The 17,712-nt window shown below is 49.3% G+C and overlaps 1 protein-coding gene across 1 annotated transcript in view; it reads left to right on the top strand.

The window, feature by feature from the left end:
* The window catches only part of ULK4 (unc-51 like kinase 4), a 114,746-nt gene that overhangs the window by 49,378 nt on the left and 47,656 nt on the right, over positions 1-17,712 (top strand). The window contains exon 32 of the mRNA XM_064169733.1: positions 10,873-10,978. Within this exon, the coding sequence (XP_064025803.1) occupies positions 10,873-10,978 (106 nt within the window). The remainder of the gene's footprint in view (positions 1-10,872; positions 10,979-17,712) is intronic.

Genomic DNA, 17,712 nt, shown 5'->3' with positions numbered 1-17,712 from the left:
TCAGGATTGTGATTTTTTAAATAGTCAGATGCTGAATTTCCAGCCTTAAGCTGGATCTGCCATTTAGGAAGATCACAGAGTATCAGGGGCTGGAAGGGACCTCCTAAGCTCATCCAGTCCAATCTCTCTGCCAGGGCAGGATTTCCTATATCAGATCATGCAGGAGCACATAGAATGGTTTAGGTTGGAAGGTACTTCAAAGATCATCCAGTTCCAACCCCCTGCCATAGGCAGGGACACCTCTCACTAGAACAGGTCACTCAAGGCCTCATCCAACCTGGCCTTGAACACTTCCAGGGAGGTTGTGGAGCACAGAATTGGTCCACAGCCTCCCTGGGCAACCTGTGCCAGTGTCTCACCACCCTCACTGCAAAGAACCCTTGCCCAACATCCAGTTTGGATCTCCTCTCTGCCAGTTCAAACCCATTCCTCCTCATCCTGTTGTTACATACATGCAGGTTTTGAATGTCTCCAGAGAGGGAGACTCCACAGCCCCCCTGGGCAGCCTGTGCCAGGGCTCTGTCACCCTCACAGTGAAAAAAATCCTCCTCATGTTTGAATTAAACTTCCTGTGGCTTAGCTTCCATCCAGTGCCCCTTATCCTGCCTTTGGGCATAAAAACTGTGGTGGTTTTGTCTGTGGAATGTTGCAAACCAAATGTATTAACGAAGAAGGAATATCTGAAGCTGAGGCAGCAGTACCCAGGTGGGCAGCAGAGCCAATGGCATCCTGGGCTGGCTCAGGAGCAGTGTGGGCAGCAGGACAAGGGAGGTTCTTCTGCCCCTGTGCTCAGCACCTTGAGTGCTGTGTCCAGTTCTGGGCTCCTCCATTCAAGAGAGATGTTGAGGTGCTGGAAGGTGTTGAGAGAAGGGCAGCAAGGCTGGGGAGGGGCCTGGAGCACAGCATTTGAAGAAAAATGCTTCCTGAAGTGAGGCTGAGCTGCATCCTCCTCAGCCCAGAAGCTGTTGCTCTCATGGCCAGCTTTTTGCTGTGGACCAGTGGAGGTGTATCTCATCGAAGTGAATGCTGGTGCAGCAATGCAGCAGCTGCTGAGTGCAGGTTTGTTGACCAGCTGCATGGCTGAGGTCATCAGTTATTGTCTGCTCCACAGCAGAGCTTGGCAAAGAACATTGAATGGGTCCACATTTGGCATCTGAGCTCTACAGATGTGTCTGCTTTGGTCTCAGCCACATGCAGTGCATTCCACCTGGTAGAGCCTTCCCCAGGAGTTTGTGTTGCAGGATGATAATTAGATTTTAGAATATCAGTCTGGCACAAGGCAAAACAGCTTCAATCTTAATGTTCTGCTTTCAGCTTTCTGGATTTAACTGCAGCAATTTACTTATTGTCTTAGGTGCTTAGTTTCTAAATAGATTTAGTGCTTAAAATGTTTTAATAGGCAAGCTTGGAATCCATTGCTTTGCTAAAGGAGATTTATAGCCAAATACATGCAGAAATAAGCCTACCATGAGCCAGTCTTAATTTACCCACTGAGACTTTCTAATTACAGCAGCAGCAGCAGCATCTCAAAGACTCAGCTGAAGTTTTGGTAGTGTTTTTTTTCTCATAGGTTTGTCTTTTGAGTCCTCTGTAGGTAGGAAAAGGTTTAGATTCTGCCCCTTGCTTGATTCAAGCAAGTATTTCTTTACTGCTCATATAGGTACAGGAGGCAGAATTGTGCCCTAGAACTGTTGTCTTTCTTCTTCATATAGCTGGCTCCTCTCACCCCCTGCCTGCCACATAACACAGCCACCTGCTCAAACAGTGCTGCAGACAGCGGTGGCTGGCAGTTCTCACTCTGTCAGTGCTACAGGCTGGGGACAGTGGCTGAGAGCAGCCAGGCAGAGTGACCTGGGGGTGCTGGGAGAGAGGAGCTGAAGAGGAGGCAGCAGAGTGCCCAGGTGGGCAGCAGAGCCAATGGCATCCTGGGCTGGCTCAGGAGCAGTGTGGGCAGCAGGACAAGGGAGGTTCTTGTGCCCCTGTGCTCAGCACTGCTCAGGCCACCCCTGGAGTGCTGTGTCCAGTTCTGGGCTCCTCCATTGCAGAGAGATGTTGAGGTGCTGGAAGGTGTCCACAGGAGGGCGCCAAAGCTGGGGAGGGGCCTGGAGCAGAGCCCTGTGAGGAGAGGCTGAGGGAGCTGGGGGTGTGCAGCCTGCAGCAGAGGAGGCTCAGGGCAGAGCTCATTGCTGCCTGCAGCTGCCTGCAGGGAGGCTGTAGCCAGATGGGGTTGGGCTCTGCTGCCAGGCACCCAGCAACAGAACAAGGGGACAGAGCCTCAAGCTGTGCCAGAGAAGGTCCAGGCTGGATGTTAGGAGGAAGTTGTTGTCAGAGAGAGTGATTGGCATTGGAATGGGCTGCCCAGGGAGGTGGTGGAGTGGCCATGGCTGGAGGTGTTGAAGCCAAGCCTGGCTGAGGCACTCAGTGCCATGGTCTGGTTGGTTGGGCAGGGCTGGGTGCCAGGTTGGGCTGGCTGAGCTTGGAGCTCTCTTCCAGCCTGGTTGATTCTATACCATTTGCGATGGCCACGAATTGGTCCCTGTGGCAGGTATGTGAGCAGCTGGGTTGGTTTCCATTTTCTTTTGCTATGTCATTTCATTTGATAGGAGCTTGGCAATAAATTAGATGGTGTACAAGCACAAAGCAGATGTCTTTCAGTTACTTAGAGTGAAGCATGCTTTTTTCCCCTGCTGCATCCTTTATTCCACTGAAGCAGAAAGGATGTGTACGAGGGTTGTTAACTGTGTTCACTGCTTGGGAGAGCCAAGGATTATCCTGCAAGCAGTCCAATTCATTTGTTACTCTTTGTTGTGGAGTTCCACATTTGGCTGCCCTGTAACAAGTTGTGGAGTGGGATTTAAATTCCCTGCACGTAGCTCTCTTTAGGGCTCACATCTGGATGGCACTGCAGGAGCACATTGCTGAAAGCAAACAGAGCAGCAGTTTTGATGGTAACAATGGAGCCTGAGAAAACACTGGGATGCCTGAATAGGATTCCATTAAAAAGGGGGGAGTGAGAGGGATGTCTAATGCAGTCCATTTAATGCAGAACTCTCCAGAGAGTGAAGTGGGGATTATGCCTGCTGCCCTTCTTATTAAAGGCTGGCACAGAAGATGCTTGTTGGGCAAATGGTATCTTCCTAACAGAGCCTCTATTACTCGTGAATTCATTTCTAATTATATCTTAATGATCTCTGCCACAAATAGGAAAGCAAAAATCTTTGTCTCCCTGAGTGGTTACCTTGGTGGCTGCAGGATTGGCAAGGTTTAGGTTTTTCCATCTCCTCTGGCTAATCCCAGGGGAGTTCATTGTGAGCAGTGAGACTTGTTTATGATGGGGAATTAAACTGCTCTAAGAGGTTATTTCAACAGACGGTTGGGAAATGATAATAAAATAACTCAGGAAAAATGGGAGCTAGAGTATGTTTAATGAAACATGATTAGATTTAATTTTCTTGCTATTTCAGTCATTAAAGATACATTATCCTTTCTCAGACCTCATTTGGGCTCTTTGCCACGGATCTACTCCTAGTGACAGACCGCAAGTTGCGTGTTCCATTAGGCTATGGAAATGGCTAATGATACCTACTCTGCTCTCCCTGCCTTTTGTGACATTCCCCTTACCAGCTTTTCAGCTATATTTTAGCTGTTTTTCCCTTTCATCCTTTCATTCCCTCTCACATCTATTGCACATGCTTTTTTTCCAGCCTGACTAACTATTGAGGAGGGATAGGCTGAATGAAATGAGGCAAAGTACTGATGTGGGTAACTGTGAAATGGCTTTTGAGTAATTAAACAATTAACTCCCTCAGCTGTTACTGAGCCCCTGTCTTCTGGCAAAGTTCCTTTGGAACGTGGCTCTGTGCTATCTTAACCCAGTGGACTGATGATTTGGGGGTGTTCTTTTGGTGATGCTTTCATTTCTCTGTGTTCTTTTCCAGAGTTCTCTGAGTTATTTTATGCCTCTTTTAACATCAAAATGACACTTTGATCTGAAAGTATCCTCGGGTGCTGTGTCCAGTGCTGGGCTCCTCCATTCAAGAGAGATGTTGAGGTGCTGGAAGGTGTCCACAGGAGGGCGCCAAAGCTGGGGAGGGGCCTGGAGCACAGCCCTGTGAGGAGAGGCTGAGGGAGCTGGGGGGGAGCAGCCTGCAGCAGAGGAGGCTCAGGGCAGAGCTCATTGCTGTCTGCAGCTGCCTGCAGGGAGGCTGTAGCCAGGTGGGGTTGGGCTCTGCTGCCAGGCACCCAGCAACAGAACAAGGGGACAGAGTCTGAAGCTGTGCCAGAGAAGGTCTAGGCTGGATGTTAGGAGGAAGTTGTTGGCAGAGAGAGTGATTGGCATTGGAATGGGCTGCCCAGGGAGGTGGTGGAGTCTCTGTGCCTGGAGGTGTTGCAGCCAAGCCTGGCTGGGGCACTTAGTGCCATGGTCTGGTTGGTTGGGCAGGGCTGGGTGCTAGGTTGGGCTGTCTGAGCTTGGAGCTCTCTTCCAACCTGGTTGATTCTATGATATGAGAATGAAACTTCTTTCTGCTGGTAGCTTGCCTGCAGGTGCTGGTCATGGCTTCATGGTTTCCAGGACCAAATGTGTCATTTGAGGGGAGGCATGTTTGGGTTACCTGCTGTTTCCTAGTGCTATTCCAGTTTGGATGTAGACTTCACTGAGAGGGTTCTGGAGCTGAGGGTGAAATTGCTGCTCTGAGTGGCATGGGCTGCAGAGGAGAAAGGCAGCCCTCGGGGCAGCAGGCAGCCTGCTCAGCAGCAGGGCACACGGGGGAGGGAGCAGGCAGGTAAAGAGCCACCAAGAGGGAATGGCTGGCGCTGGGTTTCGAAGCTCAGAATAAGGCTTTCGACTGCTAGGCAAGGTGTTGTACTAGCTGCTAAGTTGCTTCAGTTGGTGTGTATTCAATTTGCCCTCTGGTGGAGCCTTCTGGCCTGGGTTTGTGCTCAGGAGAAATGAAAGAGCTCCGTGTGGGAGTGCAGCCCTGGGGGCTGCGGGCAGCGTGCGCCGGGAATGTTCTTCTGGAAGTCTTGGACCTTGGAGGGATGCAGAAATTTAGCTCTGTTTTGAAACAACAAGGAGCATGAAGTGATTCTTTTTTTTCAGTGCCTCTAGGATAGTTTGATTGGAATTTGGTATGTCAGAGTTAACTCTTTTGCAAGAAAAGGGGGGAGTGTGTGTGTGTGATGTAGCCTTAAATTCATAGAACCACAGAATCAACCAGGCTGGAAGAGACCTCCAAGCTCAGCCAGCCCAACCTAGCACCCAGCCCTGCCCAACCAACCAGACCATGGCACTCACTGCCCCAGCCAGGCTCTGCTCCAACACCTCCAGCCACAGCCACTCCACCACCTCCCTGGGCAGCCCATTCCAATGCCAATCACTCTCTCTGCCAACAACTTCCTCCTAACATCCAGCCTAGACCTGCCCTGGCACAACTTGAGGCTGTGTCCCCTTCTTCTGTTGCTGGGTGCCTGGCAGCAGAGCCCAACCCCACCTGTTTCTGTGGAGTACCTCTGAGTGGAGTTCCTGTTTATTGAGTGTAGCAGCACTGTGATGATGGGCAGGGAGATTTAACAGTGTTTCATTTACCCTTAATAAACACAGTCTTCTACTAGACAGAGTTTTCACTTAGAGCAATCAGTTCATAATTTCTCTTGCCTTGTCTGCCTAGTGTCTTAGGAGGAATATAGTTTGCTTACAGCATAATTGCTTGTCTAAGCCCAGGGCAGGAACATGAAAGGGCTTCCTTCTCTCTGGTGGCAGAGCAGTGCTGGCTCCATTACCCCTCAGCACTTGAGGAGCGTTGTTAGCACCACCCTCCTGCAGCTGAAGGAAGCTGTAGCTTGCTGCTATAGGAATGGCTGGAGTGGGGGAAGACTGGGATGTGGATTTCCTAGGACATCCATCTGCAGTAGTATGAGGTTGTTTTCTTAAAGGGGGAAAGGTAGTTGGTAGGTCTGTTAATAGGTTGTGTTTAAAATACCCTTCTTGCTCACGTGTCCCTTCCATAGGGGTTGGGAATGAAGTGAGGAAAGACTCTGCCCTTATTTACATTCTTGATGTTGCACAAGTGGAGTGCTTGGATCCCCTTCACAGCAGCTGGTTTCATCTTTTCCTTCAGCAGAGGCAGCATCTCTGGAGCCGTTTGTTGTACATGTCACCTTTCCTCCTCCTGCCCTCTCAGATTCTGGCCGTTACTGCAGGGGGAGCTGCATGCTCGTTTCCAGGATAAGAGGGGGTCTAAAGGGAGGGAAAGTGTGCAAGAGAGGAGTGCCAGAAGAAAAAGGTTTCTAGGTCAGTGAAAAGCTGAACTTAGGTAGAGCAAAGGAAGGCACCTGTGAATTGTACACTTCTCAAAACCAGATCTTCTCCAAACAAGAATGGAGGCATCAGGTGCTGCATTGGCTGGGAGGACAACATCTGGGACCAACGCTCCTGCCATTGGTACCTGCCACCCTAGGCTTCTAGGAGTGGTATCCTTTCTCCCTGCATCGAAATTACCTCTGTCTCCCTGTTCTTTATCAACTTTTTCTAGGCACTTGGGGCCTAAGAATACAGATATCAATCAGTGTATGTATGTAGTTACTGGGTGTTCCACCAGAGGTTTCTGTTTGGCTTGCAAGAGTTGTGATCTTTACCTGTTTGCTGCACCTGAGAAGCAGGATTCCTGCAGAGATGCTTTCTCAGATCAGAGGTTGCTCTTTACTGCACGACCATGACCATCCCCAGAGACGTTCCAGAGCTGCCTCTCTGTGTTCCTGCCTGACCTGCCCTGGCTGATCCTGCCGTAGCAGCGGGGGTTGGGCTGATCTCTGGAGGGTCCCTTCCAGCCCCTACCAGTTTGTGGTTCTGTGCTAGCACTTAGTGCACTCTCATCTGGATTCTTAGATGCAGGAGGAGGAGGCCTGTAAGTGAAGTCTCCCCAGCTGCTAAGTCCTTGTCACAACTGCTGCCTCTTTTGTTATCTGAAACGTAATTAAAGCACTGTGGTTTGCCTGTGCCGTTGTAAATCCTAATCTAGTTAGAGGAAGAGCCATGGCAGCTCCAGCCATAGCATCTCGCCAAGATTGATGCTCCCTCTTTGCTAATTCCCACCCTCTTACCTCGGGGGCTTTAAGAAACTACTTCAGCTGATTCCTTTTGTTACCTTACAACCCTTCAGCCTCGGAATGAAAAGTTTAATGGCCTAAATACAGTGCAGGCCTGTTTGAAAAGCCTGATTTATCTTCTCTGCTTCCTTTTTTATCCCAGTATTTCCTTGTTATGCCCTTGGTATTTCATAGCTGTCCTTTTTAAGCACCGAAGCAATTAGTTTTGAGGAGGCTGATTCTTCAGGGTCCACTGCTTTGCTGCCTTTCATTCGCCGGGGCTGTACATTTTAATGAAGTTGTTTCATCTGTGTTGCCAAACACTCGAATTTTGCTGCTTCCATTCTAATTATCTCTGCTGGCAAAAGCTGTGTTTGATTAGAGCTGCCAAGCACTCTGATCATTAAACCTCCACGCTCCGCGGCGCTGCGCACGCACATCAGAGCAGCTTTGGCTCCTCCGCAGGCTGCCAGCAAGGTACATACTTGCAGGTGAGCCTCTGCAGTCAAGTCTGATGGCAGTCAGTGGTGGCTTCTTGACACCTAGTCTCTTCTCCAAGCCATCCACGGGGAAGAGTAGGAGTGCACCTGAGCTTACCATCTGTAAGGCACTTTGCCTTCCTCAGGGTTCCTCTGCTGTTTGTAGGAAGGACATTGAGGTGCTGGAGCCTGTCCAGAGAAGGGCAATGAGGCTCATGAAGGGCCTGGAGCAAGTGGCCTATGAGGAGCATCTGAGGGAGCTGGGGGGTGTTCAGGTTAGAGAAGAGGAAGCTGAGAGGAGACCTCATTGCTCTCTACAACTCCCTGAAGGGAGGTTGGAGTGAGGAGGGAGCAGCCTCTGCTCCTTGCTTGTAAGCAATAGGAGCAGTGGAAATGGTTCCAGGCTGCACCAGGGGAGGTTCAGGCTGCATATTAGGAAATGCTTCTTCACTGGAAGGATTCTTAACCATGGGAATGGTCTGCCCAGGGCAGGGCTGGAGTCACCATCCCTGAAGATGTTCCAGCAGCCTGTGGAGCTGGTGCTTAAGGTTATGGTTTAGTGTTGACCCTTCAGGGCTGGGTTGAGGGTTGGACTGGATGAGCTTGGAGGTCTCTTCCAACCAGATCCATGCTGTGATTGCATTCTAGTCGGTGTTTGTTCAGGGTATGATAGAGTTTGTTCCATGTCACTTGACAGAAGTAAAAGCATAAGCATCTTCCAGCAGAGGCTTGTGCAGTGTGATTGCTGTCCCCTGAAGGCCGAGGTGGCCTCATTTCAGTGCTCCTAAGCTGGCAAACACAAAGGATTGCTGTCATAAGCAACCAGCAGCTTCCCTTCTAAGAGCATGGCTCAAAAGGGAGCTGTGCTGGGAGGTGCTCGCTGCGGATAGATGGGGCAGTAGTGGAAAGGTTGTACTTGCAAAGGGAGTGTTGGAGTCAGTTCTCTTCTTGGCACTTGCAGAGTATTTTTTCTTGCTTCCATTGATTTTTTTTCTCCCCCTGCTGTCTGTGTTGTCTCTAACAGCACAGGCAGTGACTTGCTATTTCCTCTGGTGCTTTCCAAATGTTCTTTGTGGCCATTAATAAGAGGTTGTGATAACTGCTGGGTAAATGTGGTGTTGATCTTTTGGGGGAAAAGAATGTTCTCCTTACCCTTCAGCTACCTGTAGGAGAGAGCTTCACATTTATTTTTAGTAGCATGGCTTGATGGGATCTCTCTCTGTATTGATTACCTTCTCTTTTGAAGGCTGTAGTGTTTACACTTTCCAACGGGGCTGCTGAATTCATCAGGCTGGGTTTTCAAACCTTCAGAGGAACAGATGTTTATTGTAACATCTCAGTGCTGTGGCAAGGAAATAGGTTCTTGGATATGTGTTTATGTTTAGGGTTTGGGTTGTTTCAGGGAGAGCAGTGGATGTAGTCTACCTTGACCTTAGTAAGGCCTTTGACTCTGTCTCCCATGATATTCTAGTGAGCAAGCTCAGGAAGTGTGGGATGGAAGAGCAGGCAGTGAGGTGGGTTAGGAACTGGTTACAAGGCAGAGTTCAAAGAGTGGTGATCAGTGGTGCTAGGTCCAGCTGGAGAGCTGTAACCAGTGAGTCCCTCAGGGACCAGTGCTGGGTCCAGTCCTGTTCAACATCCTCATCAGTGACATTGCTGAGGGCACAGACAGAGTGTGTCTGCTAAGCAAGTTTGCTGATGACACCAAACTGAGAGGCTTGGCTGATAGAGCTGCAGGCTGTGTGGGCATCCAGTGAGACCTGGACAGATAGGCACAGAGGAACCCAAACCAGGGTTATCCCAAACCAGGATAGGTTGCTGCTGTTTGGAATCATAGGTCTGAGACAGAAGGTCAGACACAGCTGAACAAAGAGAAGGAGGCAGTGAGCAGTTGTTGGACACCAGCACTTGTCTGCTCAATGGACTCTGGGGGAGTGTTCCTTTGTACTCCAGAGCTGAAGGCATTTTTGTCATCTGAAATACTTCAGACAATTAATCTTTCAGCTTGCTCAACTTAAGATGTAACTGTTTCCCAAGTCCTGCTGTCATCAGGATGGATGAAACGTTCTATGGCAGAGCAGCAGTGGAGTGGTGTCAGTACCTTGAGAGGTGTGATGGGCAAGGGGCAGATAGCAGTCTTGAGGAGCATGGGGCAAGTCCACAACATGTGAAATCTGACAGCTTTCTCTAGGTGTCATTTTCCCTTTGGATGTCTTGCTATTTGTCTTTGAGTGTCAGAGATCCAATAAAATACATTCTGAACCTTCCCTGCAGATTTGAAATGTGCTCAGGCTTATGTCTAGACTCAGGTATAGAAAAGCTGCTGCTGTTTTGGCTTCTCAGGAGCTACTCTGAGTTACTGCTGTCACTAGTATAGATGAATTAGTGCTTTGATTGGCCTCCCTTATCCACCCTTTTTGGGTTCACTGTGCAAGTGGATTAACTACAACAGAGGAGAATAAATTCCTTTATAAAACTTGGCACTGCCTTCTGATGGCTGTGGTCTCAGAAAATGGTGAGAAATCACTGGAGCAATCATCAGCAGAAGAAAGGCATCATAAGTGATGCAATTCAGTGCAGAAACAGCTCTTTAATGTGCAGGTGAAATTCATCCTGCACTTATGAAAGTATACAAATAAAGCCGACAGCTTTTGAGGCTTACTGTGGCTTATCAGTCTGAAAAGAGTATCACAGAATCCTAGAATGGCTCAGCTTGGAAGGGAGCTCAGAGCTCGTCTGCTCCAACCTCCCCACCGTACCCAGGGACACCTCTCAGCTAGACTCAGCTGCCCAGGGACTCATCCAGCCTGGTCTTGAACACCCCCCGGCAGGAGGCAGACACAGCCTCCCTGGGCAGCCTATTCCACCACCCTCACACTCAAGAACTTCTTCCTCAGCTCCAGTCTGACCCTGCTGTGCCTCAGCTTCAAACCATTCCCCCTTGGCCTGTCCCTAGACACCCTCAGGATGAGTCCCTCTGCAGCCTTCCTATAGGACCCCTTCAGGTATTGGAAGGCAGCTCTCAGATCTTCCTGAAGTCTTTTCCTCTGCAGGCTGCACCCCCCCAGCTCCCTCAGCCTATGCTCACAGCAGAGCTGCTGCTGCCCTTGGATCACCTCTGTGCCCTCCTCTGGGCTGACTCCACCAGCTCTGGGCCCTTCTGCTGGGGTCTCATCAGAGCAGAGTCAAGGAGGAGTATCATCCCTCTCAGGGATTGAGAGTAATGTTGTTGTGCTGTTACATCCTTGGAAGGAAGGAGTCTGCCACCCTTGCAAAAGGCAAACTTGCTTGCTCTGTTCTCTTTCAGGAGCACCAAGACCGAGTCCTGGGGAACACGGCGCAGACTCTAATCGCCCTGCTCAACAACCTGGTTGCTAACGCAGGCACCAACCTGGGGCGACTCCTTGAGGCAGGTAGGTCAGCTTTGGCTTCAGTCTTCTTCCTACTGCACTTTCCCACTGCTGCAGTAGCTGACACTATGTCAGACTCCAGCATGGCATGCATCTGTGTGCTGCAGAGTTGGTAGGTAGTGGCACTGTGACTGAGAGGCACTCTCCAGCACCTCATCCACCTTCCTTGCTGATTTGGTTATAAATTTAACTTACAGAAAGTTGTTTCTCCAAGAAGGTGATAAAAAATTGACTAACTGAATGTTAGGTTATGCTGTGAAGAATGGCTCTGGAAAGGAGTGAGCTCCATCTCTGGCTGGAACAGTGCAGGCTGCAGGCAGGGAGAGCTTCTGCAAGATCTTGCTCTGCTTGTTGCTCAGGCCTGTGGCAGGATGTGCTGTACAGCATCTCTGTGCTGGTCAGAAGCTTCTGCTTCACTCCAGTGATGCAGCCCAAGCTGATAAGGAGCTCATAGTCCACAACCTATTCTATGTCTTCATTACACTGTGCTTTGTTACTGAAGTCTCTTCTCTTGAGAAGTTGCTTCTGGCTTGCAAGATGGAGAGAGAGCTTCTGCTGTTGGAGATCTTTACCAGTTATAAACCTGCTTAGAAATACATCCATGGATAGCATCGCTCTTGCTTCGCATTACGCCTGCACTGCTGGCTGGGCTGCCTGTGCAGCAGAGCACAGACCTGGCCTGCTGGCATAGCAGTGCAGAGCTTGCTGCAGAAGCAAAGGGAATGCATTTGATTCTGTCTCAAGGACACTTTTGTTAACTTCTCCTAGCTCTTTCCTGGCTAGAGAACCTTGAGAGCACTGAGAAAGACAGGAAAGTTATTCCATACAAACTTGAGGGTTTTTTATCCTTCTCTTTATCAGCTATTAATAGGTAGTGTCCACTACAGGAAAAGACCTTCTGCTTCCTCTGCTGCTCTTCAGTTTTCAGCTCCTCATTTCTGAATGATGTTTGTGTGGTGGTGAGGAACGTGATCCAGTAAAACAGAAACAGAGCCCCCTCCTGCAGAAGAGCTTCCAAACAGAGCAGCTGAGCATGAGTCAGCAGTGTGCTTCTGCAGCATGAGTCAGCAGAAAGGCTATGAGGAGGAGTACCTGGGGTCCATCTAGAATAGTGTCTATTGAGCTGCAAAGTGTAAGGCAGAGAGTGACAGACAGGAGCACGTCCAGAGGTGTTTAGGGGAGTGGAGCATGCAGTGTGTGTATTTGTACCTCTGCTCCCTCGTGGATTTGTTCCTTTGCATTTGCCTTTATTAAAATGCAAAAGGATTCTCTGGTGGATTTTTTTTCCTCTTCAGCTTCTTGAGCTCCTTCTGAATGTTAGCACAGGCCTTCAGCACATCAGCTGCTTGCCTCATTGCAGTATCCTCTGCAAGCTGCTGAAGGTGCATCTTATTAGCACTCTGTGTCCATGCAGTTAATGAATGTCTGCAACGCTCATGAGTTATTCGCTGTCTCCAAACCCGAGCAGGCTGAAGGCAGTATGAGGGCTCGTCAGTTTCCCTCATCTCCCTGTTACAGTCTGATAGTGACTTCATGGGTTTATGGAGCTCTAGAAGTGAGAAGCCCTGAGCACTTTCAGAGTGACTGGGGTTAGGGGTCAGTGCTGCTGCAGTTGTCGTTTCCAGGAGCCCAGAGACGAGCAGCGAGGGTTTATTCCGGTTCTGCAGGTGCCTTTCTGCGGCAGGGTTTTGCCGACCATATTAGTAACAAGGACCTGGTTGTGCATTTCAGCATCTTGCATACAGGTTAGCTTGCCTGGCATTGATTTCTCTCCCCCTGAACTGTGTCCCTTTGGGTGGCAGCACATCAGACATTTCATGGCAACCACTTGTAACGTTTGAAGGTGAAATGGAGAATAACGTCTGCGACTACAGAGCTTTTAGTGGCCTCTGCTTGTGTTATCAGCTACCAAACGTTTGCTCTGTTAGCATTCCTGCTCATCTCCATTTCATCAGAGGGGACTAATGTGATTCCATGTAATCAGTGAAACTGGAATTCCACTGGGAGACTGGGATTAATGCTGGGCCCCTTGTTAAGGTGAGATGATAAAAAGCCAAGACAACAGCGGTCATTTTTAGCACAGTCTTCTAAGAACGTGAGGTTTCGTCTCTTTTCCTCTCTCTTGGCTTCTGTTTACCAGTCTCTTTCTCCTCTCTTTTCCCATGTTGGTTGAAAGAATTGGACAGTTTTAAGTTGAGAGGGCACAGAGGTCCAGATCTACCAAGTGTATGTAATATTAGTCTCTAATAACGTCTGAGGAGAGGAGAGAGTCCCAGGTTAGTGATGTGTGGCATGGGCTTGGCAACTCAGCGTGCTGGCTAGTGTGCAGCAAGGGCACGAGTGCAACGTGTGGCTTGCCAAAGTGTGAAGCTTACAGAAAGAAGAGAATTTTAGTACCCCAAGTTCAAATCACAAAGGCTTCTTTTTAAACCATGCAGTCTGCAGCCCAGCATCTTGGGCCCTCACTGTGGAAATGAGATGGGGAAAAGCCAGCAGATATCATTCCACCTTCAGGCAGGAACTGGAGGAGGTGAATGGGAGAGGAGAATCACTCTGTACTGGTTTTCTTTCTTGTATCATAAACCAGTGACACAAACAAAGTGGAGCTAACTGCTGTGAGTTGATATTCTGTGTTATGAGAGCACTTGGTTATGGATGTGAAACCTTCTCACCTGTGAATTCTACTGCCATTAAATTAGGAGGCATAAAACTTGATGATAGTCTCCTGAGGTTTACCAGCAGGCCCATAGAGATCTTTTCTCTATTCATTTCCTGTTTGCCTGTTTTCTGGTCTAGGTTTGTAACCACAGAGTTCAACATTGTGGTCACTGCCTGAGGAGATGAGCTGTGTCTTGGTCCCACAGGATCAGTCAGTGCATGGCAGCCACTTCCACTGTAGCCTGTGCTGATAGTTGGGTGACACAGGACAAGGTTTGGGGGTTTAGAGTCTTCTTTCTGTCTCCCTATTCTAAAAGACAGAAAATAAATGCAAACAGACTTGTTTCATCCCTTGTCAGCAGTTACAGTTCCTCCTTCTGCATCACTTGAGTGTGACAGGGAAGCTTCTCAGTTAGCAGGTGTGTATCTTGCAGCCTCTGCCAGCTCCCTGCCTGCTGCAGTAGTTGTTCAGCTCTTGAGCACAGAGATGTCTCTGCAAACATCTAAAAATAGTAGTTGTGTGTCACTTGCTCATCTGAGTGTCATCTTGTGTGAGAAGTCAGTGGTGGTTGAGGCTGAGGAAGTCACAGAATCTTAGGAGTTGGAAAGACACCTCCAGAGATGGAGTCCAGTGCACCCCCCCCACCAAAGCAGGCTCACCCTAGGGCTGGAACACACCCAGTGGGCTTTGAAAGTCTCCAGAGAAGGAGACTCCACAGCCTCTCCAGGCAAAGCCTTTTTTAGCATGCTCTGAAGTTCAGATTCTTTTCTAGCAGCATTAAGGTGTGGGTTTGTCTGAGGCCAAGTGCCAGTCACTCAGGTGGCAGCGTGTAACGTTGCAGGGGTAGCCCAGGAGTCAGCTCTCCCCAAAGGTGAGTGAGAATCATGTCAAAGTGGCCTGGCAGCAGTCAAGTCTTTGAGCAAAAAATAGCCTGTGTCATCCTGTCACATTCAAGAACAGAGCCACCTGAAAGGGATGGGAATGGTCATTGGTGTGAGAAAGAGCTGTGCCATGCCAGGGGAGCCAAGGCTGCTGCTGAGAGCCCTCCGCATGAAGCACAAAAGGTCACAGCCAGCCTGCAGGGCTTCAGAGGGGAAAACAAGGTAAAAAAGGTTCCCCAGGTTCTTAAGTCTTGTCTCGCTGGTGCTGTGGAAGAGGACTGCACTTTGCTGTTCCTGATACGTGCCTGGGGCCAGCCAAGCAGCTCACTCTGTGCCACAGCTGCCTGATGGAGCTGCCTGCCATAGCTGCCATAGCTCATTTTCAGCCCTGACTGGTGGAGGAGAAAGGAGCAGTAAGAGAAACTGTTCCAAATCTTTTTGTTGTGTGCTGTTCTGGTCCGAGAGGCACTCTGCAGGTATCTGATGATGGAGCTGAGAAGCTTAGTTTAATGGAGAGAGGTTAGTTCAGTAAACACAGCAATTTCAAAGCAGATAATGCTTCCAATCTACCAACCAGAACACACTTTGGTTTGTAAATGCCTATCTGATTGCTAGGCAGAGCTAAGGCTGAAGGCTTTGGCTGATTGCTCTGATAATGGTGGGAAGCAGAAAGCTCCTTGGGAAAAACGCTGAGTTCAAACTGAAGGCATGAGTTTTCCAGCTGGGAATCACTGAATGGTCCTGGTTGGAAGGCAGCTCAGAGCTCACCTGCTCCGACCTCCCCACCATGCACAGGGACACCTCTCGACTAATCTCAGCTGCTCAAGGACTCATCCAGCCTGGCCTTCAACACCCCCAGGCAGGAGGCAGCCACAGCCTCCCTGGGCAGCCTATTTCAGAGTCCCATTACCTTCCTACTGAAGAACTTCTTCCTCAGCTCCAGTCTGACCCTGCTGTGCCTCAGCTTCAAACCATTCCCCCTTGGCCTGTCTCAGACACCCTCAGGACAAGTCCCTCCACAGCCTTCCTGCAGGATCCCTTCAGGCACTGGTAGGCAGCTCTGAGGTCCCCTTGGAGCCTTCTCCTCTGCAGGCTGCACCCCCCCAGCTCCCTCAGCCTGTGCTCACAGCAGAGCTGCTCCAGCCTTTGGATCAGGTTGGTTTTGCTTTTTTTCTTTTGGATATCTGGAAGTTTGCTGAGGAAACTCAGGATTGTGAAATAAGGGGGGAAAGGCTCCAAAGGCTTATATTCCTTCTTACCCACTCAGCCACAGCATTGCTATCTTCTTCCTCCCCTCCAGGCATCTTTGCATTTGCCCTAGGTGCTTGTTTGTCCTGTGTTGTCAGTGCCCATTGCAGTGGCAGTGCCATGAAGTGGAACTCAAATCCTTTGAGTTAGCACAGGTGGATTTGATCAGTCTGAGAGAAAGTGAGTAGCCAGGTAACAGCATCAGTGTCCTGCAAGCTCCAGGTTAGCTACTGATGGCACAAGCTGCTCAGGCTGCCACAGATCATAAATGAAGATCTAATTACGATGATGTCCCTGTGTAGCCTGTCAGATACAATTAGGAAGCTAATAAATGGTTTTCAGGGCTGAAATGAAAGCCTTGCTTGGAACCCAGTTGACCTAGCACTAAGTAGGTTTAAGGCAACAGAATTTAATCCACTCATAGCTGCAAAATCAGGTTTGCTGTCATGTAACGTCCTGACCTCTGTCGCAGCCCTTTGGTTGTGTTGTACACTGAGGCCACCTTGGGCAGTTGTTGGCTTTTGTTTGTGTTGTAAACTTAGTGAATAATGCAGGGAAACTGTGGCAGGGATTCAGTTCTGCTGCAGGAGCCAGCACCAGGTTCTGCTTGACACATCCTCTAGCCTTTGCTTTTGCTCTTTGGTCCAGTGGTAGAAGATTGTCACTGGAAAATCCAAGTGCTTGTAAGTTTTCATCCTAGGGGAGACTGATGTAAATAGACCAAGAAAAGTAGGAATAAATATTTCATGTGCTCTCATGCTCTGGAAGACTTCTCAGCAGGGAAATGTGTGGAGGCTTTCCCCTTATTCTTTGAGCATAGGTGGGAGCAGCAATCAACTCTGGTCGATTTCTCCACTTGAAAAGTGGAAAGTGCAGAGCATTTTCTGAAGCCAGGCTTGCCTGGTCCTTATTGCTCTGAGTCCAGGGGCTCTTGCAGGCCCAGCTGGAGCAATTAGTGCTGCTGCATGCTGTCAGTTGGTGACAACAGTTTAGAGCTGCATCTGCATTCTGTTCCTGTCTGCTCTGTACAGGCTTTGTCAAGAAGGCAGCTCTCGAAGCTTGAGTGTGGTCTCTCAAGGATGTTGGTAGGAGGCAATGTTGATGCCAAAGCAGAACTGATATTTGAAGTAGATAAGAGTTTAATCTTGGGTGACAGGAAGTCTATTATTAACCCAGCAATCTCTTCAGAAGAACTTAAGTTCTAAATTAAGCCCAGGATATAAATTCCCTCTGTGTTTTATCACATGGTAGTCATTGCAGGCTGGATCTTTTTTGACTTGCTGCTCAGAGTCGTTATTGAATTGGTACTGAATGAATCTCGTTGAATGCAGAGAATTCCTAATCTCACAGAAAGAGCAGATTTTAATCTAGTGAAGACCCTTTTGTCTGGCTCTTGCCATTCATTGGAGGGCTTAATGCAGCCTTTGTTTCGCTGAAGAGCATAGTCTGTGTCGGCACAACATGCAAGCAGAAGTGCTGGGGGTAGCTGTGAAGCAAGCTGCCAGCATCTCTGGCTGGCTTGGCAGGGCTGCAGCGCTTGGCTCTGCAGGGGTAAGGTGGTTGGCCTCGGAGCTGCTTTAGTTCCTCCTGCAGCTCATTTTGGGCAAGCTCGTGAGCATCATCTGAATTCTGTCTGACAGAGAACCCTGTCCAATCAGCTAGACCATGGCACGAAGCCTGGCCGGGTGCTAGGTTGGCCTGGCTGAGCTTGGAGGTCTCTTCCAACCTGCTTGATTCTATCATTCATTCAGGGAGGTCAGGAATGCCCCTCCCTGGAGGTGTTCAAGGCCAGGTTGGATGAGGTCTTGAGCAACCTGGGCTAGAGGAAGGTGTCCCTGCCTATGGCAGGGAGGTTGGAACTGGATGATCTTTAAGGTCCTTTCCAACCAAAACCATTCTGTGAGTATGAATTGGACACCTTGTAAATGCTGTAGTAGAGCATCCCAATA

The sequence above is a fragment of the Pogoniulus pusillus genome, chromosome 32, assembly GCF_015220805.1.
Source record: "Pogoniulus pusillus isolate bPogPus1 chromosome 32, bPogPus1.pri, whole genome shotgun sequence".
NCBI lineage: Eukaryota > Metazoa > Chordata > Aves > Piciformes > Lybiidae > Pogoniulus > Pogoniulus pusillus.
This window is presented reverse-complemented; position numbering and strand designations above follow the sequence as displayed.